Source organism: Myxocyprinus asiaticus, chromosome 23, assembly GCF_019703515.2.
Source record: "Myxocyprinus asiaticus isolate MX2 ecotype Aquarium Trade chromosome 23, UBuf_Myxa_2, whole genome shotgun sequence".
NCBI classification, from domain to species: Eukaryota; Metazoa; Chordata; class Actinopteri; order Cypriniformes; family Catostomidae; genus Myxocyprinus; species Myxocyprinus asiaticus.
This window is the reverse complement of record NC_059366.1, coordinates 25,233,177-25,257,649: the sequence shown is the minus strand read 5'-3', so window position 1 is coordinate 25,257,649 and position 24,473 is coordinate 25,233,177. Positions and strand designations below refer to the sequence as shown.

General features: G+C 38.4%; 1 protein-coding gene across 4 annotated transcripts in view; it reads left to right on the top strand.

Annotated features, from left to right (window-relative positions):
• The first annotated feature begins 537 nt into the window (after window positions 1–537).
• Window positions 538–24,473, top strand: part of LOC127413573 (histone acetyltransferase KAT6B-like) — a 79,862-nt gene continuing 55,926 nt past the window's right edge. For 2 of the 4 annotated variants that reach the window (XM_051650817.1, XM_051650813.1), the window contains exons 1-2: window positions 538–691; window positions 5,493–6,364. In XM_051650817.1, the coding sequence (XP_051506777.1) occupies window positions 5,744–6,364 (621 nt within the window). In that variant the 5' untranslated portion in view covers window positions 538–691; window positions 5,493–5,743. Of the gene's footprint in view, window positions 692–1,680; window positions 1,818–5,492; window positions 6,365–24,473 lie in introns of those variants that run through there. The other 2 variants (XM_051650814.1, XM_051650816.1) reach the window with 2 other exon arrangements.

The following is a 24,473-nucleotide window of genomic DNA, read 5'->3' as shown; positions in this document are numbered from 1 at the left end:
TTCACATATTTTTCTGATCAATGTCATGTAGTCTGAGCATTTACAAAATCAAACATAATTAGGCAGGGTGGCAGTTTTATTATCATTTCTTTGTATATATTCCTATAAAAGTCATCTGTGCCATGCTGGATGAGTGGTAGTTTTCAATTTCCTTTTTATCTACATCATTCTTTTTCTCACTGGTCCCATGCAGTCTGCGGATTTGCAACATCTGACATAATTAGGTCTAGGGTGATACTGTATATTACTATAGCCTAATGTATGCATATATTCCTTTACATGGAATGTTTGATAAGTGCTATTAAAAGTTTCCCTTTGCTCTTCAAAGACAGGGCACATCATGTCTTTTCTTTTTCCCACCCATGCCATGTTGTCTGAAACAATGTACATTGTTTTCCAATGAGCGATGTGATGTCACATAGCGGTTACAGCGAGTTAGTCCTCCTCTGTGGCTGATGGAGTGCCGAAAGGGGAGGGTACTACTTTGTCACAGACTCCTATGTAGATTAACCTTTCAATTAGTTGTTATCAGGTTCCCTCCCTCTGCCTACGCGTGCGTTCATCTTCCGAATCAAACGGGACCCCTTTGGATTTATCCGACTACTTTACGCATGCATCATCGACTCCACAAATAAACGTGTTTATATTGCTTATGCGAGAAGAGTGGAGAGATCGCGCGAGGAACTTAAAGGTAAATGTTCGCTTTGCCAGCTTTGTCGGGCATTTATCTCGGCGGGTTGTTATCGGTGACATGTTTTAATCGTTCAAGTTTAAGTTGTCGCGAGTGAGTAACTTGACGCGACTGGAGAAATTAATTCGGACTATTAAGGTTATTGGGTTACACGAGCCATGCAAGTATCGCGAGCTACTGCTTGACCCGCAGAAATGGAATTTTCCAGATGCTATCGCTTCTCAGTTGCTTGATCTTGAAATATGAGGACATTGCTGTTTTGCATGTTTTAGACATGCGTACGTAAACGGACAGCAGCCGTCAATGCATCCTTTTAGTGTTTTAAAGAACGGGAGAGAATGTCATGCCACCATCAGCTTAGTATCGTCAGACATTGGCAGGATTTCTAAATTTGCCTATTTGCGTGCATGGAGAACCATCCGAAGGATGCACACGCGCTCGATAGTTCGTGGCCCTCCATGTCTTCTGTAAACTGCAGAATAATTATTATATTAGATTACAGTGCACGTAGCACGAGGAATGTCAATAATAAATCGAGTAATTATTCACCATTATATTATTTTCTAAAATGTGTGACTAGGTCGATCTGTTCATATTGCAGTGTAGCGTGATGCTCATAAGGGGGAGCTTTCTTAAAGGAGTAGAGCGATTTGCGGGTGATTTTACATTTAAAGAGCCATCAAGTTGTTTTAAACTAATTAGATTACACGATGATGAAAAATAAAAAATAAAATGTCCCCGCCATCCCTGGTCTTCTGTTACGGGTAGAATTGCAGGTATTGCAATCGATACGCAGTACGGATTAAAGAGCCGTCGTTTCTTTAAGAGGCGGGTCAAGTCATTATTGACAGATTATGGAGCCAATCGACTCCTCGAAAGGCCGAACGGCTTCCTTGTGATTGACACTTGCTTTAACAAACCAGTGATAAGTATTTGCCCTCTCTTGGGCGGGACTGCATTTGTTAAGGTAAGGTTTAATGAGACTCCATTGGGTTGTAATCAGTGTCATGTCGGATTCATGTAAACTACAACATTGTAACAAAATGGCGTCTGTTTAGTAACGCGACAGAGCAAAGCGGCGAAGTCACCTGACCCCTCCAACGCATTAAAGCGTCCAGAAAAAAAGGTTTGCGATTTGTTTTAGTGCGGTCGTGACCGCAGGTTAATTGACGCGTTGACTTTGTCATCATAAATTGTAGATAGTCATCTGTCGGAAGTAGTCATAAAGCATAACCTAATTTAGCCTGCTTTAGCTTAGCGTGCTAGACTTGAGCTCCGGGGCTGTTTGGAAACCCAGTGTCTCGGGTTAAATCATAGCTTGAGAGGACTCGAGCTGAAGTACGAATGCCAGTGGACGTTTTGTGAAATGTGTTTTTTATTTTATTGAAACTGTGTGATGTGTTGCTACTTTCCTAATGTGAAATGTCATTGCCAGGTCTTAGTTTGTGACCAAGGCTGGAAGAGTGTAGACAAGATTTCAAGATGGATTAAATAAGTGTCATGTCCCAAACAAAGCTGTATTTGGTGTGTTTGTGCATAAAGATGTTTATGGTTGTTCGCAAGAGCTGAAGAGCTAAGATTAGTGAGTATGAGATGAGTGACAGTTTGGTTGCCATCAGTTGTGTAGTGTTATATAATCGAATAACACACTACTTTATTTACTGCGATGCCTCCCCAGTTAAACTTGAGTTATGTGCTGGCTCTTTTGCTGGTTAACCGAGTTGCGTTGTTTAATTATTTACTGTAGCTTTTCTTGGATATGTTTAGGCCAGATCTAATGTCTTAGAGCAGAGGTGCCCACACTTTTCCCAACTAGGGGCCAAAAATCAAACTTGATTGAGGGCTGAAGGTAAACGTTGCATTATAAACGTTGCACATGGTTCATATGAGGGACATTTTTTTACCTTTTACAAAGGTCATTTTTTTTTAGCCTCATAAAATGACTCTGTCATCCTTTTATGTCAAATACTTTCATTTAAATAATTCAAATTTAAAATGGCATGTTTCAGTAATTACAAAATTGCATGACCTCTGCATTGCATAATGTGCATCCCTACAGAAGCAAAACTCTCATTCACATTTTTCCAAATATTTTGGCTATTAAATTAACAGCCTACAAAACTAATGCACTGACAGAGTAGATGACAAAATTTCTCCAGATTTTGAATGAGTAGCTTATAGAAAATCTTGGCAACTCCATGCCAATTTAATAAAACAATGCAAAAATAAACATTTAACAATGAACAGTAGTCAGAGATTTGATTCATACAGTGGTACATTTTCTGTGAAATGATTGTTTCATTAATAACATTTTAGTTAACATCAGGGCTATTTAACGCATCCAGATATTATTTTTGTTAATATTATTAATTACATTGTAGCATTTGGTCATTTTAGCACAAGGGCACAACACCGAACTGATGTGGAGCGTGAGAAGCTGAGTGCACGTTTAAGCCTTTATTATTGTCACACATTATACATTTTCATATATACAGTGAAATTTCTTTCTTTTTTTTCCCACATATTCCAGCTAAGCTGGGGTCAGAGTGCAGGGTCAGCCATGATACGGCACCCCAGGAGCAGATAGGGTCAGTGGCATCTTGGCAGTGTTGGGGCTTCAACCCCCGACCTTCTGGTCAGTAACCCAGAGCCTTTAACCGCTGAGCCACCACTGCCCCTTTTCGCATATCCCAGCCAAGTTGGGGTCAGAGCGCAGAACCCCTGGAGCAGATGGGGTCTAGGGCCTAATGGTGGCATCATGGATGTGTTGGGGCTTGAACCCCCGACCATCTAGTCAGTAATCCAGAGCCTTAACCGCCAAGCCATCACTGCCCCTGTTCATGGTGCGAGCATCCGCCACTGACTTGGCAACATCTGCACAATGACGAAACAAATAATGTTCAGCGAAAATTCAAATGAAGATCGCAATGTATGTATTTGGAACTATATCAGATTGCAGGGGATTTTTTTTTAAATGTTTTTTTTTTTGCCCAGAGACCCCTATAATATCCGACCCTTGATGGAACTAGATATGGAGATGAGAAATGCATCAGGTGTTTAAGTGTCTCTCTTAACTATGCAGCTGGTACATGTATTACACAAAACATTTTTGCTATTTCTGCCTTTCTTGCAAATAAACTTCATTATTTATGACTAATGAAGGAGCACCAAGATATGAAAGGTGGCAAAAACTACAGATCGCGCCGTCACACGCTAGCAATGTTAAAAGCTTTGTTGATTATAAACAGAAACTATATAGTTTTATTGCATCACTCGCTTGTTGAATTAACAGATTTAGAAAGGTTTATATATCTGTAATATCTTAAATTTAGTAACTACATGACAAAGCACTTCCTCACTGCATGCGCTTACACTTCTGACAGCTGCACGAGAGAGCGAATTTACTCGCGCACCTTTATGAATTACAGTTTGATACAAAAGCAAGTTTATTGATTTGATTTGTTCATCTGTATCTATTGGTTTACTAATTCGCAGCTGCACTGTAAAGTGAATAAAAGTAAGCAGGAATTTCCAGCATTATGAACGTGGAACTTGCGGAAATGATTACCTAACCCTAACCTAACCCTGCAAACTGTCATATATTATAATATGAAAGTTGCCCTGTTTCCCCTCCTTAATGATTTAATTATACAAAAAAACATTACTCTGCAATCTGCTAAATTAATGCAATGAAAAGCTGCATCAGTAGCATTTTTTTTCTCTCTTTTTTCCCCCTCTTGTCATATACGGCAATGTGGGCAAAATCAAAGGTCATCATGGGCCAAACCTGCGGGCCCTGGTCTGGGCATCTCTGACTTAGAGAAATGGGCCAAGTGTTCCCCCTCTCTCTGTGTGTGTGTGTGTGTGTGTGTGTTTTTAGTTTTATTATATTACAACATAAAGAACAATATTATGGCAGGTTGCTGTTGGTGAGAGGAGGAATTCTAGAGATTGTTCAATGCATGTCACCTGCTGGCTGTTTGCAGCACTGTTCTTTCCCTGCCAGTCACAAGCCTAATGCAATGCATTGCATTATGATGCAGTCAGTGTGATTTATATGTTATATTAATTAAGGACAGAGGTTGTGCTTAACATGCTTTTTAGTGTTTTAGAGTTAGAGAGTGTCCCAAAACAATGTGAGCTGCCTACCTAGACAGCATTTTTGGGTATCTTGGACACATACAGCATTTTTGCTGCCTAGATAGGTAGGCTCTGAGACACACAGACAGCCATAATGTTATGGTGTTATCCACATTGTTATTTCAGAATTTGAATTAACGTGTTCATCTTTAATCTCTTGGTTGCTCTGATCTTTCTGGTTTGTGTTAGATGGGTTAGTGATGTTTTCCTTATATGGGATGTGTGCACCTAACACCTGAAGTCAGATTACATGGGTCCTACTTCACAGGATTGGAGATATTGTAAAACAACTGTCCTAGGGGAAGCTGGGTGATATTTAACAACTTAATTTTTCTTTATTTAAGCTGTATTTTTGTGTCATGTTTTTGTGGCTAATTTATCGGATTTGAGGTTAGTCGCTCCCAAGATGTTAGGTTATGCTTTGAAACAAATTATTTTTCAGTTTGACATGTAGGAATAAGTATTTGTTTTTCAACCTGTCTTACGCTGCACTTTGTGGTTGGAGAAGTATCATTAATGTAAATGAGTGGCAGTATTGGTTAACCTAACCTCCCAGATCAAGTTGTCATGCTCTTGTAACTGCTTCTGGAGTGGCTCTGGACAGGGTGTTTTGTTGCAAAGTAACATGGATTTTCTGTTTTTCTTGTCTTCACGCCCACAGGTGTAACTCGAAAGAATTTTTCAGCTAGTGTTCTGACTTTGGATTTACAACCACAAGGGATATTTTTTTTCCCCAGACAAAGAGGAAAAGAAATGAAAAGCAAGTCTGGTCTTTGAGGAGTTACATCAATACCATATCCTGTTCAGCATAATGTACTAATGGCTGGCTTTTGTTTGTGGATGCGTATGGTTCACTCATAAAGAAAGGAATGTATTCATGGATCGCACCTTGATGAAACAACTTATTTCACCATGGTGAAACTGTCCAATCCCCTGTACACAGAGTGGATTCTTGAGGCTATTCAGAAGATCAAAAGGCAGAAGCAGCGGCCTTCAGAGGAGCGGATTTGCCATGCTGTCTCAACCTCACATGGACTAGACAAGGGCGTCGTGCTCCAGCAGCTGGAGCTAGCTGTGAAGAATGGATCCATCCTTAAAGTTACCAGCAAAGGGTGCGCTTCATACAAAGACCCGGAAAACCCGGGGAGGATTGTGCCTCTCAAGCTTGGAGGCCCTGCCCCTGTCTCGGTTGGATCTGTGTTACCTGCAGGAGATCTGCGGCATGTGGATTGGAATAAAGTCCTTCGGAGGGCTATCGAGGGTTTGGCTGTCCCTGCTGGCTCCTCTTTAAGGAACATCGAGAGATTCCTTCGAAGCCAGGGCGACCTGGTGAATGTTGTGGTGAACCCCAGGTTCCAGCAGAGGCTGAGGCTAGCCGCTAAACGGGCGGTTAACAATGGCCGGCTGCTAAAGGATGGGCCGCTCTACAGGATGAACAGTGGTGGACTGGGAGGAAAAGCTTGCTTCAGGAGCCTTGTGGCCCTTGCTGTGGACCTCCCACCTGTAACACTACTCCCTCATGAGAAAGACCAGGTATGGCAAGAATATTTTGTCTTGTATGTCTAGATAAGTCTCATGTGCATCTCAGAAAAGCTCATTCCATGCATTGAATTGTCAGAGGTGGTTTCAAAACAAAAATGAATACCTGTGTTAGGGGCTGTTCACACAGAACATGTACTTGCGCTAAAAAAGCTGGATGCAATGCCATGAATAGAGCAATCACATTTTTAACAGTTCAGTTTTAACTGACACAACATCTAAAAAAACGTGGCACTCTTTTACGAGACACTGGGGAAAAAAAACAGCAAAGTGTGACACATTGGTCAAAGATGTCCGTTTGGAGCTTGTTTACATAGGAAAACAAGGAAAACAGTGTGGAGGGACACAAGAACGTGTTCAGTGTGAACAGCCCATTAGACTTCTTTTTTTCTGCAAATGCTAGGGCACCTGTTTATTCAGTACCAAGTATATTTGTGCTGTTTTGACCCAAACATAGCCTGCGAGTGTGGACTGTTGTTTTTATACATCAGCAGCGTTTCAAAGGCTTGTGCACAGAACAAGAAAATGGACCTCAGTGTCCCAAACAGGAACTTTCCTTGAAATATTCATACATTGTGTTATATCAGCACCTTCAGTGTCAATGAAAAATTGTGTCCATATGAATGCTAATGTAAGTTTATAGCACATTTGTGACAAATAGGCAGATTGCGGTCAAAGACCAGTGTTTGTAGCTCTTTCAGAGATTAACTATAAAGAAGTGGGTTTGTTGTCCTAAATTGCTGAAATATCTAGGAAACCATAGCCTAACTCATTGTTTAGGTAAAGGGTTTCTTCACCAATCCCTCAAACCGCTTTGTCATCCACATGAGTGAACTTGGGTTTGTTTGTAACACTGTGTGATTGAAATGTTCTGTGAAGAATGAGAGGACCTTATTTTTGTTCTGAAATCATCATTGGATTTCTCCACAATAGTTCTCTAAATGAGAGTATGATACTCTACAGATGTTGGAATAGCTTTGTTGAAGTATCAAGAGAGCGTTGCACTGGCTTTGAGGAAAAATATATTTTGCACTGAAGTAACAGTGCTTGTAAGTCTGAAGCTTTATCAGTCAAACAGTATATATTTAATAAAATATGTAGTGTGGGACAATGGATTTCATCCATCAACAACAAAGCGCAACAGTCTGGTTCCAGAAGTGAAAATCCTATCTTTTTTTTTTTTTTTTTTTTTTATACATTGGGGGATTAGTTATTAATGGGAACTTATAAATAGGGGTGTAACATTTTATCGTGGCATGATACATCGCGGTTTAAAAATATGACGATGCACATCGTGGAGATTAAATATCGACCGATAGTGGTTTTTACCGATAACCAAGTTGGGCAGTACCTGCCGATAACCGATGAATCAACCGATAGTTTTTAAAATTGATACTGAATGAAAAAATAACACAAAGTAAAATAGTGCTGAACATTGTACAAAAATAAACTCCTGTCTGAACCATGAAAATGTATTGTATTTTTTTAATGAAATATATATGAACTAATATTTGAATTTTAAAATCAGCTTATTTTTATATTGACGTTGTTTCCTTAATAAATAAACCATGCTGCACCGTTATATTATTGCATAGATCTTTACTATCCTATGTGTTAAAAAAAGAGCATTTCATTTCCAACTAATATGCATAAAATAAATTTAGATGATGTGTCTAATTAAAAAGAACTTTAAAAGCATATTGACACACCTGCTTTCTGTTAAACTGTTTTTTTTTGCGCTGTGTCTAGCCTATTTTAGCGCAAGAATGTGATCAATCTGAAGTCATCGTATTACAGTGAGTATAAAAAAATGTAATTGAAATCAGATGTGTTTCTGTTTTGTTTATACGTTTCTCTCGGCTGCATGAAGATATTTGCTTTGTCACATCACTAGCTTTAAATATACAACTTAGCTGGCTAACAAATGCATAAACGTGACCAGCTGGATATGAACTAATGCAAATAGATGGTAATAGATGGTAACAATCGTGACATTTAAACATTTGGGTAGGACTTGCGTGTTTTTTTTGTCACATTGTTCTAACCGCTTGCTTTAATGTTAGTGTCCTCTCAGCCTTGTTGGCAAACGTACTGCTGTTCTCTACTAATGTAGCATCTAGTCAACAAATTAATTACTTTAATGATATGAGAACGTGTACTGTATACTTTTTCATTGTTGTTTTAAATCTGCATCTGAAGTGTTCCACTCAATGCAGCGTGTAGTCTCTCGTGTCAAAACAAACACCACAAGGCATCAGTGAAGTTTTTAATTTAGCCTCTAGAGGCTGCTGTTATACTTTATAATGACAGTGGACCCTTCCCAGCTGCTCCAGTACCAGACACAATGGGGAAAAACTATCGGTGTGAATTTTTGCCGATAACCGATAGTTCCAGAAATCTGTTATCGTGCCGATTAATCAGCAAAACAGATATATCGGTCTACCTCTAGTGGGGATGGGACGTTTAAAAAAAAAAAAACAAAAAAAAACATTTGTATTTTAGCGTCTGTTCTGTCCAATATGCGCAGTGTCCAAAGACTATGTAAAGCAGGCATACAAATGGAAATTGCTTAACTGCACACAAGGAGCTCTTAAGTATAATTGTACACTTTCAGCCACAGGTGTTTTACGATGAGTTCGGCTGGACCTGTGAAAACTGAAACCAGGGGCCGGTTGCATAAAACTGTTTTAGACTAGTCTTACAAATTTTTTCAGTCAGTTGCAAAAATCTTAAGCCATCTTTACTAGGGATGGGCACGGGTTACTCGTGGCAGCAATGATCGATCATGAAAACGATGATCGATGGTGATCATACATGATGTGACTTTTCACTTAATTTGAAATTCAGTGACCATTATCTGACAACTAAACACAAACATGTCAAAGAGGGAGCTTATTTTTAATATTGAGAGATTACGTTGTGATTTTGAGGGGTACATTGATTGCCAGAGACATCTCATAGCAACCAAACTGATATATGACGCTGCAATGCTATCGTTATGATAATCAAAATACTGTAATTAACCGTGTTTTCAACACCTGTCTCTGGAAAACGTTTGCTAACATTTTATCATTTAATGTAAGAACTTTGACTCGTTAATGCATATTTAATTAAACTGAATGTTTGTTGCTGACTGTAAACTGCCATGCCCTGGGTGCTGACAAGTTTGCGTGACGTAACGCACACCTGCATCTCAATGAAATGGGAGCTGAAGATTTCCGCACGAGTTTCCAAGTTAGAAGTCCAACATAAAGTGTCATTCTGTTGCACTTTCCCTAGTTGAAAGATGGAAATTCAAACTCTGAGTTGAACGCTACATGAATCATCACAGCAAAAACAATATGGAGCATCGCGGCTTTCCCCACAGGAGTGAACACTTGGGGAGACGCACACACCAGGCGTGTGGCAGTGGATTCAATGTGCTGAAGCAGTGTATATACAGCAGACGAGTGTTTCAATCAGCTAGACAGAGCGCAGCTAAATGGAACAGAATGCAGCGTCTTCAAAACTGAACTTCAACATAACGCACATATTAAAAATGCGATTGTTATGGCGTCTCCTGTTAAGCCAACCACGATTTGAAAAGACGGTTCACTAAAAAAACTGGTGCTTGCTTACTAAGATTACTACGGTAACCTGAAGAAAGAACAGACAGATGCTTGTAGTGCACATTCTTTCATAGAGTTGGGCAGCGAACCTTCACATAATGACAAAATATAATACATTATATTTTGATCATGCAATCTTTTGTGCATTCGAGTACTCGAGTAGACAATATGACCAAAATGCCCATCCCTAGTCTTTACACAGCCATGTTAATCCTGCTCTGTGCCTGCTTAAAATTCTGCGTAAAGATGCAATGCAGCATAAAAGCCGGTCTAAATTCAGCCTGCTCTAACCCACCTCAGAGCAGCCTTAAACTTTGTTTGTCATGATAGAGCTTAGGGGTGGGCGATATGACAAAAATCTTATATCACAATATAAGTAATTTTATATCACTATAACGATATATATTGCGATATAGTACACTTTTTTTCTGGAAAACCAATAAAAAATGGTTCACATAATAAATAACCACATTGTAATGCCTATTTTTGGAAATAAATACTTTTTAAATGAAAACTACTTCCTCTTACATAATTTTCTCTTTATTTAGAACTTGACAAAGTTAAACCATTACCATTAGTCAACCTTGCCATAATACTCAACTTCACATTATGCCACATTTCAGTCTGATATGTAGTTGACCAGTTTTATTAAACTTTCTTCAAGAAACTGAAGATCTTTTCAAAGCATCAAAGTAACAAATATGACATATTACATAAATATTACATAATTTTAGTAGAAAATACACAACGAAAATAACACGTCTTGCAGAAAATAAATGTGAAATATATTTATAAACACTTCTTGCAAAAAATAAAAAGATTAAAAAATACTTAATGCGGAGCGCATCTTTTGGCTTTCATAATATTCTTTAGCGTGATTCGTTTTAAGGTGTTAAAACAGATCGTTTGTATTACCACAAGTTATTATCGTCGTGTTACAGTTTGCAGATACAATTTTTCTAATTTGTGTCGGCTTTTGTGAACCAGATGTTGCTCCTGTCTTAACAAGCTCCCCTTCATTTTCGTAACTTTTCTTTTGATCACATCAACAAAAATTAATCAAATGATGGAGACGTACAGATGTGCGGTGTAGTCGAGCGCACCTCGGCATGTTAAAGAGATGATCCAGGTGTCTGGATCACAGTGACGCTGTCCCGGCAGAGTGTGTCAGTCAGATCACGGTGGACTTATGCATCTTCTGCTGTAGAGCGCTTAGAACCGGCCCACAAAATCAGAATTGCAAAGAATCAGCCATGAGTTTGTGGCCACGTTTGCGCCGTTGCCTGATCGGCATAATTCCTTTAGTGAATCTGGTGTTAAACCAGCGCATGCAAATAACAATCAAATTCATTCCCTGCTCAAGCCTGGTTTCAGTTTCACGTGAAGCATGCCCACTGATTGATACAGTCACACTGTGCACATGGATATTTACATATCACGATATAGCAAAATCTCTGTGGATTGACACTTTATATTTTCGCCACGATATATATCGTTATATTGCCCAGCCCTAATAGAGCTTATATTTCATAATAGATTCATGTATATAAGGTATAATTTCATATTTTCATTAATTTCATATTTCTATATTTAAAATTGTAAAACATTAATCTCATTATGTATGCAGTTGTAACTTCTGTGTAAATGCATTTATGCCTGCTCTGAGCAGCAATAAACAATCTGTGTAAATGCATCTAAATGCCAGTTTTAATGCAGCTTCTGTTCCACCCTTGCAGTGTAAAGATAGCTTTAGATCTGTCTAATTTAAGACAAAATTTAAGACTGCAGATCCCTAGGCTAACTTTTGCTTACGTTCTGTCATCTGAGCTAAGTGAACGCTTCAGTTGAGGGCTAAAAGGCGCTTGAGTTGAGACTTTGAAGAAGACTTTGACTTCTACAATGGTAGCAAATTTTCTTTTGTTTTTTTATTATTTGGGTTAAAATAACTAAATTTGTTCATTAGAATTGATTTTGAAGCATAGTGTTCTTCTAATAAGCAAATATTTTCACAGGAGGAAAACTGTTGAGCATCCACTATCGGCCAATTTTTTTTTTTTTTTTTTTTTTCCAGTGTCTTAATTTTCCCACAATGAATTGTGAATTTAGACTAAAGACAGATGTGAGCTTGTTTTATGCAACTTTCTTGGGCATCTTTAGTTAGTCAGACTAATTGTTAGACGCTGTCTTATGTTAATGTTCAGTACTCAGCTGCGGGGTGAAGAGCAACACTTAAACCTGTTGCATCTCTCATCTCTCCATCTGGCCTATACAGGTATTTTTTTTTCTGCCATGTGAATCAGTCAGTTTTAATAAATATGTAATATACATAAACAATGTTTTTTTTATATAAACATTATAATATTATTATAAATATACATAATATGAAAATATATTATCTATCTTTAATATACATATTATATAATCAAGATTCTCTGATTTCATCTGTAAACATTTTGAAGGCATTTTTTCAACATTAAACAGTCATTTTAAATGTAACTGGTGAGTATTGACTAGAACTCTTAAAATTCTGTCATTATTAACTCACTTTTGTGATGTTGCAAACCTGTATGATTTTTCTTCTGTGTAACTCAAAAGGAGATGTTAGGCAGAATGTTCGTTTCAGTCACCATTCACTTTCATAGTATGAAAAAAAAAAGATGCAAAGATGACAGTGAATGGTGACTGAGACTAACATTCTGCCTTACATCTCCTTTTGAGTTGCACAGAAGAAAGAAAATCATACAGGTTTGAGGGTGAGTAATGACAGAGATTTCATTTTTTGGTGAACTGCCCTTTAACTACCTGTTAAAATAATTCCCTCCTATTTTCAAGTCCTGCTGTTAAGTCATTTGTAATGCTTCTTTGGATTTCTAGTAGGGCTGCACCTAACGATTATTTTTTTATCGATTAATCTAACGATTATTTTTCGAATTAGTCGATCAATCTAACGACTAATTTGCCGATTATTCTAAAGATTTTTTTATAATTATTACTTGATTAATATAACAATGAATTAACCCAAAATAAATATACAAAACTTGTCTCATTAATATTTCAGTATTTTATTAAATCATCTTCTCTTAAACACAAACAAATGTACAAGAAACAAAGTGTGCACTGCAGGGCATTATTCTGCAACATAAAACAGTGTTACTATGAATGCAAACTTCAATACAGTGAAAAAAAACCATTTTTAAATAAATACAAATTTCCAACATTCTTTTGAATGTCCATGTACTAAAATAAAATATTTGATGCCATGAGTGTACCTTCATTAACTATTAGTATTATTTTGAATAGCCATGGAAAATGAAGCAATGTGATAACAATTTTACCTGGTTGCAAATAGTAGTCTGTTAATTTACCTGAAGAACTTTCACCTTTTGCTGACCCTTTATGCTTCACAGAGCTAATGTGTGCTTCTAAATCACTTGCACCTTTATTAGCAACTGACTCATAAGTGCCAGCTTTACATGTCATACATTCTGCTTCCCACGGATCTCGACCTCGACGAAAGCATGGGAATTTTTGTGCAAATCTTCTGTAAATTTGCACTTTCGCTTGGCATTATTTCCACTCAGCTGTCATTTGCTGCTACTGTCAAGCAACTGTTTGATGCCGAACACAACAGCGCTTTGCGCGTTCGCGGAGAGATTGACAGGCAGGAATTTGGCCAATAGTTGCTGCAAGCCTCTTATAATCGACCAATTGTTGTGCGAGAAGGCGGGACTTACAAAGACGGGTTAAAGCAATGCAAATATGCGCGCACACACAATGAAGTATTAGACCAGATTCACATCATAATGCAACTAAAGCCGAATCCTGGACATTTTTGCAAATTTAGAAATCCCGGCCGGAAGCTTTTTTAAGGTCCGAAAAAGAGGACATGTCCGGGAAAAAGAGGACGTATGGTCACCCTACGTTAGCAGCGGTGCAGAAATTACTTTTAACATGGGGGCGATGAGGAAACATTTAGAAAATCAATTTAAAGTGACTACTACTAACAGAAACACGTGTTGTAATACTTATGTCATGCTTGGGTGGGGACAAAAAGTAAACAGGACTTACGGTGCTGCCGTCTTGAAGTGCTCTGGGATGCTTTCGCTTCAAGTGTTCGTTCATGGCGGTTGTACTGCTGTGATAAGCCATTTCCAATTTGCATAGCTTACACAGCACCACATTGTTGGGTCTCTGGCAAAAATACTCCCATGCTTTAGATGACCGTAGGCAAGTTTTTTTTTTTTTTTTTTTTTTTTTTTTTTTTTTAGCTGCAGCTTGGTCTTCGGGGGAATCCATACTTAAACCGGGCGCTGCCATTTTAATTACTCCATTGCGACGCGCCGACACATGTTATGCAAATCGACATATTTCTGTAATCGATGACGTCGTTTACGTCGATGAATCGTCCCAGCCCTAATTTGTAGTTCATTCCTTAAGACGTTTACATCTTGTCCATTTTGTCTTTTTGTCACATTTTCAAATACTTTTTTACTTCAAATTATATAATGAAATGATTTACCTCAGGGCTTGGTTCAAGGCTTAATATTTTATAAAATTCCTTTGAAAAAAATAAATCTGGAACCAAGATGGCTGAAAAAGTGGGCAGACTCTGTTGTGCTCTATTGACTGAACTTTGATTGTTTTTGGCCCCATTGAAGCCTTGCGTTAACATGCGTTTCATATCTGGATAGCATAGATATTCTTTAGCTGAATTACATTTCCACCTTGCAGTCAAATACATCTCCACTGTGATCGGGTAGAGATCCGATCAAAATTACCCATGCATCAGAGGCTGTGGTAACTGAATATTCTGTCTTTTAGCAAATTTTAAAATCTTTGATCTATAGCTTAATTCAAATGCTTTCCGTCACTTTGACAGACAGGGTTTTTCCTTGTTGAATATTTTTTTGCAGCTGCCAAAGCTAAATTTTGGGTCACCTGAGCAAATTTAATGATAATCATCTCACATTCAGCGCTTTGTTGTGCTAAATGTGCTTCTCATCTGAAACGCACGAGTGACGCCTGGTTTCACGTGATTGTTGCGCGAGCCACTTAGTGATTAGAAAACAGGAGAGCTATGCGAGTGGGATTTGAAGAGAGAAATTATATATTTCAAGTGTATTCCAATGGGATAATTCATGGGATATTGTTCATTGTTCAGGTGATACGTTTGCACGACAGAAGGATCTGTTGTGTTCTTCACATTGCAGTGACAGAATAAAAGCAAGAAACTGCAACACAGCACTTTAACAATGGATGACTGTAGTAACCTCAGCACATAATTATTTTTGTAGTTGTATTCGGAAAAAGTGGTCAAGTTTTCAAAAGCAAAACTGAGTGAGACCTAGCTTGTGCGCAATAGAGACTGAGGGTACATTTACATGACAACGATGTACTAAAAACGGAAAAGTTTTTCCTTTTGCGTTTTTTAAAAATTTAGCGTACAGACGACAACGTTGTCAAAACGATCCCCGTTCACACGGATCTGCGAAAACGACTATAAATGCTGTATTATGCATGCCAGGCCAGTAGTTGATGTAACTTTGTAAAGAAACACTACGCACCTGCGCACATAAGCATTCTTCCACAGAGTGGTGAACACAAACAATGAAGATGGCGATCGCTGGTCGTAGTAGTGATGCAGTAAATCTACACTTTGCTGGAGAAGCATCAATAAACTCAAAGTCTTGAGCAGCACAAACACAGTCCTGTAGTCCGCCTGTAGTTTTGAATGTCTCGCGCGTTGTTTTGAAGTACTCGCGCACATGCCTATAGACTGAACTCTCATGATTATTCAATAAACTCTGCTCATTTTACCATCACTTCGTCTCCTGCCTTCTGTATTCCCCCTGCTGACACTTGGGCTGGTAGGAGAATAAGTTAACATAAGATGTTGATGTTGACTGGTTTTGGATATCAGACAGAACTCTGATATATGGATATCTTCTGATGGAGAAAGAGGTCTTGTGTACACTGGATCCAACATGCATTTTCACTGCCTCATGTTTTCATATTCAAAGCATATTGAATACTGTACATGGCATCACATCTCTGTCTGTAGGCTGTATACATAAGCGGTGGGTAAATGAATTGCAGGGTAAAGGTACATCAAATAAAATGAAGTAAATAAATAAATAACATTTAAAATACAAATACATTTTTCCCATCTGAATCCATACATTAATTTCAAGATTTTCAAATTGCAGGTTCTGCCTACTGTACAATGTTCACACGCCATACAAAACACTCCAAATGAATAAATTGTTGATTATTGTTATTTGCACAGACACCAGTCTTCATATTGATAATTATACATCTCAAATTGATGCCTATCAATCCATCATTCTTTATTTAACACGTAATACGCGTGCACATGACGTCATCATTTCACAAATTTTTCACACGTTTTTGTATGTTTACACGGAGACGATAACGGCAACGTTTTCAAAAATCTGCACTTTGAAACCCATTTTCAGGCCCCAAAACACCATTGTCATGTAAACAAACGGCCAAAATGCATAAAGTTTTCAGTTTTTAGTTGAAAATGTTGTCGTGTATACGGCCCTTGAGAAAGACCTGGACATTCAGCAAGCTAAAAGTTAAGAAAATAATAGTTTTGAGATTTTAAACTTCAGCAAATTAAACTTTGACATTTTATGTTTTATATCTGTATGTATAAGGTCTAATAATGCATTGGCAATGTACGCAAAGTTTAATTTGATATATGAAAATCCCAGGAGATCAGCAGTTACAGAAATACTCAAACCAGCCCATCTGGCATCAACAATCATGCCACGGTGTAAATCACTGAGATCACATTTTTTCCCCATGCTGATGGTTGATGTGAACATTAACTGAAGCTCCTGGCCCGTGTCTGCATGATTATGCTCTGTACTGCTGCCACACGATTGGCTGATTAGATAATTGCATGGATGATTGTTGGTGCCAGATGGGTTGGTTTGGGATTTTCACGCACAACAGTCTCTAGAATTTACTCTAAATGGTGCCAAAAACAAAAAACATCCAGTGAGTGGCAGTTCTGTGGATGGATTGTGAAACAGTGTTTTCTTAATGTCATGAATCGCACTGAAGGCCAAGACTTAAATACAAAAAAATTACAGATTTTCGCTTATGGAAAGAAATTGGTACTTTTATTTGCCAAAGTGGCATTCAGCTGATCACAATGTATAGTCAGGACATTAATAACATGAAAAATTACTATTACAATTTGAAAAAAACTTCTTAACAACTTCAAAGAGTTCTCATCAAAAAATCCTCCATGTGCAGCAATGACAGCTTTGCAGATCCTTGGCATTCTAGCTGTCAGTTTGTCCAGATACTCAGGTGACATTTCACCCCACGCTTCCTGTAGCACTTGCCATAGATGTGGCTGTCTTGTCGGGCACTTCTCACGCACCTTACAGTCTAGCTGATCCCACAAAAGCTCAATGGGGTTAAGATCCATAACACTCTTTTCCAATTATCTGTTGTCCAATGTCTATGTTTCTTTGCCCACTCTAACATTTTCTTTGTTTTTTTTTTCTGTTTCAAAAGTGGCTTTTTCTTTGTAATTCTTCCCATAAGGCCTGCACCCCTGAGTCTTCTCTTTACTGTTGTACATGAAACTGGTGTTGAGCGGGTAGAATTCAATGAAGCTGTCAGCTGAGGATATGTGAGGCATCTATTTCTCAAACTAGAGACTCTGATGTTCTTATCCTCTTGTTTAGTTGTACATCTGGGCCTTCCACATCTCTTTCTGTCCTTGTTAGAGCCAGTTGTCCTTTGTCTTTGAAGACTGTCGTGTACACCTTTGTATGAAATCTTCAGTGTCAAGCATTGTATAGCCTTCATTCCTCAAAACAATGATTGACTGACGAGTTTCTAGAGGAAGCTGTTTCTTTTTTGCCATTTTTGGCCTAATATTGACCTTAAGACATGCCAGTCTATTGCATACTCTGGCAACTCATAAACAAACACAGACAATGTTAAGCTTCATTTAATGAACCAAATAGCTTTCAGCAGTGTTTGATATAATGACAAGTGATTTTCTAGTACCAAATTAGCAATTTAACATGATTACTCAATGATAAGGTGTTGGAGTGATGGCTGCTGGAAATGGGGCCTGTCTCGATTTGATCAAAAATGACTTTTTTCGGGGCCTGGGTAGCTCAGTGGTAAAATACGCTGGCTACCACCCCTGGAGTTTGCTAGTTCGCTATCCCAGGGCATGCTGAGTGACTCCAGCCAGGTCTCCTAAGCAACCAAATTGGCCCGATTGCTAGGGAGGGTAGAGTCACATGGGGTAACCTCCTCGCGGTCGCTATAATGTGGTTTGTTCTCGGTGGGGAGCGTGGTGAGTTGAGTGTGGTTGCCGCGGTGGATGGCGTGAAGCCTCCACATGCGCTATGTCTCCGTGGCAACGCGCTCAACAAGCCACGTGATAAGATGCGCGGGTTGACTGTCTCAGACGCGGAGGCAACTGGGATTTGTCCTCCACCACCCGGACTGAGGCGAATCACTATGCCACCACGAGGACTTAGAGTGCATTGGGAATTGGGCATTCCAAATTGGGAGAAAAAAAAAAAAAAAGACTTTTTTCAAATAGTGATGGTGCTGTTTTTTTACATCAGTAATGTCCTGACTATATTTTGTAATCAGCTGAATGCCACTTTGGTGAATTAAAGTACCAATTTCCTTATGAAACAGCACAATCTGTACAATATTAATTGCCCTGTGGGGATTAATAAAGTTCTAATAATAATTATTATTATTATTATTCCAAACTTTTGGCCCCTCCCCCGTGTGTGTGTGTGTGTGTGTGTGTGTGTGTGTGTGTGTGTGTGTGTGTGTGTATATTAGGGATGTGCGAGACTAGTCGACTAAACAGTTCTGATGCTGCTAGTCGACACTGGAATTACTAGTCGGTTAATATTTCCCCCCATTAAACTGATAATAATTTTTACACATTTACGTTTGGCTTTATATTTTTACAGAGGCTGCACTTAAATTACTGTCATATTAATGTTACATATTTTAAATAGAATTAATAATACAAATATTATTTAAAAAGAGGATATCTGGAGCAGATATAAAGTTTAATTTCCAGGAATAGCCACCTCAGGTGAGTCAAGTCCCGTCTTTCACCGGACCATGTCGATGGGTTAATTTTACTCATCAAAAAATGTATGCTTTTGAGTAAGTAGCCTAGAAAATAACTGTTTTAGGCTAGTTAAGAAATTTTTTAATCTGCTGATTAAGAAGGCTATTTTCAACGAGGTGCCGACTGCTTATCGGGTTAAACTAGAATACATTAGGTTTATTGCAGGCTACATCACAGGCCAATTTTTTTCTATCCTATAGCTACATTTTTATTTATTTATTTATTTTTTACATCGTAACTGTTATTGGTTAACGTTCTTTACCGAACAGCTGTCATATTAGATCAATGGTTAATGCACGACTGCACATCGTGAAATACGTGCAAATTTTCAGCGCATATTTTCTGTCATAGATTTGGCTTAGTCTACCTGTTAATTATTTTCAACAATGTCCTGACTGTTTTAATGTTAAGTAACTTTTACTTGGTGATTTCCATTTAGAACAGGCTTTTAATGGTTGTTCCATTGATCCTGCACTCTTCATTCAATTGTTTTCAATAAATATGTCTATAAAATATTCGCTAATGATGATTCAGTGAATGCATGTCATGTTCTATATTTAATGTACAATGATCATAATTCGAGGCGAGCACGTCGCAGGTGAATGCCCCTTTTCAGTAGAATTTAGCATCGGATTTGGAATAGATTAAGTATTTTAAATGGGTCGCATAAAAACATATTTTTTTTTACTGTTTTCTGAAGGTTGGTTTCTCTTTAGACTAGTCGGTTACAAAACTTCCGTTTAAACGACAGTCAAATTAGTCGTAGCGCACAGGCCTTATATATAATAATAATATTATTATTATTTTTATTATTATTTTTATTTTTTTAAATCTTACCCATTTGCTCCAAAATCAAAAGGAGAATGCCACTATTACGTTTCCACAACTTTCCAAATGAAGAAAAAGAGCGATGGATTACGACAGTCAGAAGAGAGATGGGAAATTCATTGTCACACTCTCAGCAGCAGTTTAAGAAACCTCATCGCATCTGTGGTAATTCCAGGGTAATGTTATAAATAATTAAATTGCAAATATAAATAAGTTTGCTAAATTTTCACTGCTAAATAAGGCATAAACACGTGGCCATAATCTGTAAAAAGGGTCTATGGGTTGTACAGTTGTTTAAGCAACCTTTGGCGACTAGATGCAGGCGTGTCCGGTTAAACTTTATGCAAATTAGGAGTGGCATTCAGCAGCGACAACCAATTGGAGTGAAGATGATGTCATGGGAAACATTGCTGATATTGATAAAACGGCATCGTTACCTGAGTCTGTTATAAATCCACAGGATCTTGTGATTCACCCTCATCTGGTATCCTGTGTTCCAGTGTGTGACATTCTGGTTGGGCTGTGTTCAACTGGGACTTAACCTTACTTTTTTTTTTTTTTTGTAAATGTTTTTAAAAAACCACAACCTTTATGTAATACCTGCATCAGAGTATAGCAGATTGTCATTTCCACAATTCATAAACACCAGGGGCTAGTTGCAACAAACCCTTTAAGTTAAGGTTATCACAGTTTTATGCAGGTCTCTTATTCTTTATATAATGTTCATTTTGGGCTACAGTGTGGAATAGTCTCCATATATAATATCATGTGTGACGAACCTATCTTAATATTTACTTACCCTCATGTTATCCCAGATGTGTATGACTTACTTTCTTCTGCTGAACACAAAGATTTTTTGAACAATATTTCAGCTCTGTAGATCCATACAATGCAAGTGGATGGTGATCAGCACTTCTGGTGATTGTGGCACAATTCTGCGTGTGCAAAATATTTTGAGCATGCAAGATTTTATTTTGAGCACACAAAAATGTTCTGCACATGCAAGATGATATTTTGAGCGCATGCAAAGGTAATTTGTACGCACATGAACTCAGTTTTGTAAAGCAGTGTATCTTCTTGCAAAGATTAATTCATTTTTTAGCAAACAAAAATACATTTTGTGCTTGCATAAAGTTTGAATGTGAATTTGCACAGAATTCTGCAATTTATGTAACTACACTGTTTTTGATTGTGCAAGATCTCACTCGCGCTCTCATACTACCCACTCTGCTTGTACTCATAGCTTTGACCACTTGCTTGCTCAAGTTCACAGCATTAAAATGTGGCAGAATTTCAGCCAATCAGAGATGAGGTGGTAAATTTTGATTGGCTGGCTTGATCACAGATCATACTGCTAATCAAAACAAGAGGAGAAGGGGATAGTTTGTTTACAAGAAAGGAAATGTGTAACACTATGACCACATGAAAGCAGTTCTTTTGTTGACAACTTTTTTTTTTTTTTTTTTTTTTTTTTTTAACCTTTATGAAATATAATTTTTAGTCTATACACTGCCAATAGGCTTACTAGCTAAATAAACATCTGTCTAGTAGTGGTCGACCGTTATGGTTTTTTTTTTTTAATGGCCGATGCCGATATTCAGAGAGCAGGGTGGCCGATACAATGCCGATATATCACACAATTAAATATAGTAAATAACAAACATATAATTGCAAAAAAAAAAAAAAAAAAAAAAAAAGTGCTTATTTAGCACTATATTACTCAATTTCACAAAACTTTAACTTTGTAAAAAAATATTGTATTTTAAATGGTAGATAGCAGTTTCTTTCTTTAGTCATCAAATTTTAGTAATTTATTTGCACATGAAGAAATTAATATATTAGGAAGAAGGAAATAACAGTACACACAGTAGTCAACCATGGATGGCATGTCCACGTTAGTAGTGGTCGACCGATATGGGTTTTTTAATGGCCAATATACCGATACAATGCCGATATATCACACAATTAAAAATAGTAAATAACATAAACATATAATTGCTAAAAAAAATAAATAAAAAAAACTCTTATTTAGCACTATATTTATTCAATTTCACACAAAACAAAAATAATTGTATTTTAAATGTTTGTTTCTTCAGATTTCTGTTTAGTCATCAAATTTTAGTAATTTATTGATGAAAATGAAGAAATTGTTAATATTAGGAAGAAGGAAATAACAGTACACACAGTAGTTCAGCAACCATGGATGTCATGTCCACATTAGCAATCGCCTTTACTTAAAATATACAGAATCAAACCAATTTTACATGCAGTGCGTAGTGAATAAGACATCTACTTATAGCACACGTGAAGCACTTTTACCTTGGGCTGCATCCGAAAATGTAGGCAGCTGACTTGCTATCTTGTTGCCTAATCAGTTAATGGCTTAACTGACATCTGTTTTGAATGAATGGAATTCATAAGGAAGCTGGTCTCTGAACAGTTTGAAAAGTACTTATTTTCATCGGACCACCATATACAACCTCAGGAGGCAGCATTTTCCTGGTTTCGGACGCAGTCTTGAAGTTGTACTCACGTGCTCCTGCGGATCCATCTCCTGATAATATATGATAATAGTTTGATTGATATTTGCCTTTTTGTCATTAGACAAGACAGGTAAAATTTACGGGGAACTGTTGAGGAGAGAGAGGGAGAATGAAACAGGTGAGCACATTAACACTGAGCTCAAACGCGGCTCTGATATGCGGACCATTTAAATGACACTATGTTGTTCTACTATTGTAGTAACACAATGGCATGTAACTACAAAACAAACGGTGACTGGTCGTTTACATGTCTCAGACGCTTCACATGCAAGCAGGCGATTTTCGGTGCCCTCAAAAAAAAAAAAATGGGCCAAACAGGAAAATGTATTGTCCGATGCAGATCATTAAAAAAGTCAGAATAGCGGCCGATTATCGGCCTCTGCGATATATCGGTCGAGCACTACACGTTAGTATTCGCATTTTCTCAAAAAATACAGAATCAAACATACAGTACATAGTGGATAAGACATATAGCACACGTGAAATGCTTTTACTTTCAAATCAAATCACTTTGTCACACAAGTGCAACAGTGGGTGAAAGTCTTGGGTGCAGTTCCGAGCAACATAGCAGTTATGACCATGATGAGACATATACCAATTTACAATTAATTTAACAAATAAATTAAATATTAATTTATGACAGACCAGTGTGAGATATGAGTAAAGTGCAGTGCTGATGTATTTTGATCATGAGAGATCAAGAGTTCAAAAGTCTGATTGCTTGGGGGAAGAAGCTGTCACGAAGTCGGCTGGTGCGGGTCCTGATGCTGCGATACCGCCTGCCTGAAGGTAGCAGTGAGAGCAGCCCATGGCTCGTGTGGCTGGAGTCTCTGATCTTCCGAGCTTTTTTCACACACCGCCTGGTATATATGTCCTAGAGGGAGGGAAGCTCGCCTCCGATGATGTGTCTGGCAGTTCGCACCACCCTTTGCAGGGCTTTGCAGTTGAGGGCGGTGCTGTTGCCTACCAAGCAGTGATGCAGCCAGTCAGGATGCTCTCTACAGTGCTGGTGTAGAACCGTGTGAGGATGTTGTGGTTCATTCCAAACTTCCTCAGCTGTCTCAGGAAGAAGAGGCGCTGGTAAGCCGCCTTCACAACGGTCTCAGTGTGGACGGACCATGTGTGTTCCTCTGTGATGTGGACACTGAGGAACTTGAAGCTGCTGACTCTCTCCACCGGTGCTCCATTGATGGTGATGGGGCTGTGTTCTCTGTCTTTTCTCCTGAAGTCCACCACAAGCTCCTTTGTCTTGCTGATGTTGAGTGAGAGGTTGTGTTCCTGACACCAGCATGTCAGAGTGTGCACCTCCTCTCTGTAGGCTGTTTCATCATTGTCAGTGATCAGACCTACCACCGTCGTATCATCAGCAAACTTAATGATGGCATTGGAGCTGTGTGTTGCCACAAAGTCATGTGTGTACAGGGATTACAGGAGTGGGCTGAGAACACAGCCCTGTGGGGCTCCAGAGTTGAGGGTCAGTGATGAGATGTTGCTGCCCATTCTAACCACCTGGCGTCTGCTTGACAGGAAGTCCAGGATTCAGCTGCACAGCGAGCTGTTTAAGCCCAGAGCCTGGAGTTTCACATCAAGCTTGGAGTGCACTGTGGTGTTGAATGCTGAGCTGTAGTCTACAAACAGCATTCTCACATGAGCGTTCCTTTTTTCCAGGTGGGAGAGAGCCGTGTGTAGTGTAGATGCAATGGCATCATCAGTGGAGCGGTTGTTGCAGTAAGCAAACTGCAGTGAGTCTGGTGAGGTGGGCAACCCAGAGCAGATGTAATCTGATTAGTCTCTCAAAGCATTTGCTGATGATGGGGGTCAGAGCAACAGGACGCCAGTCATTTAAGCAAGTAATTTTGGATTGCTTTGGTACAGGCACAAATGGTGAATGTTTTAAAGCATGTGGGGACTACAGACAAGGAGAGGGAAAGTTTGAAAATGTCCATAAAAACACCAGCCAGTTG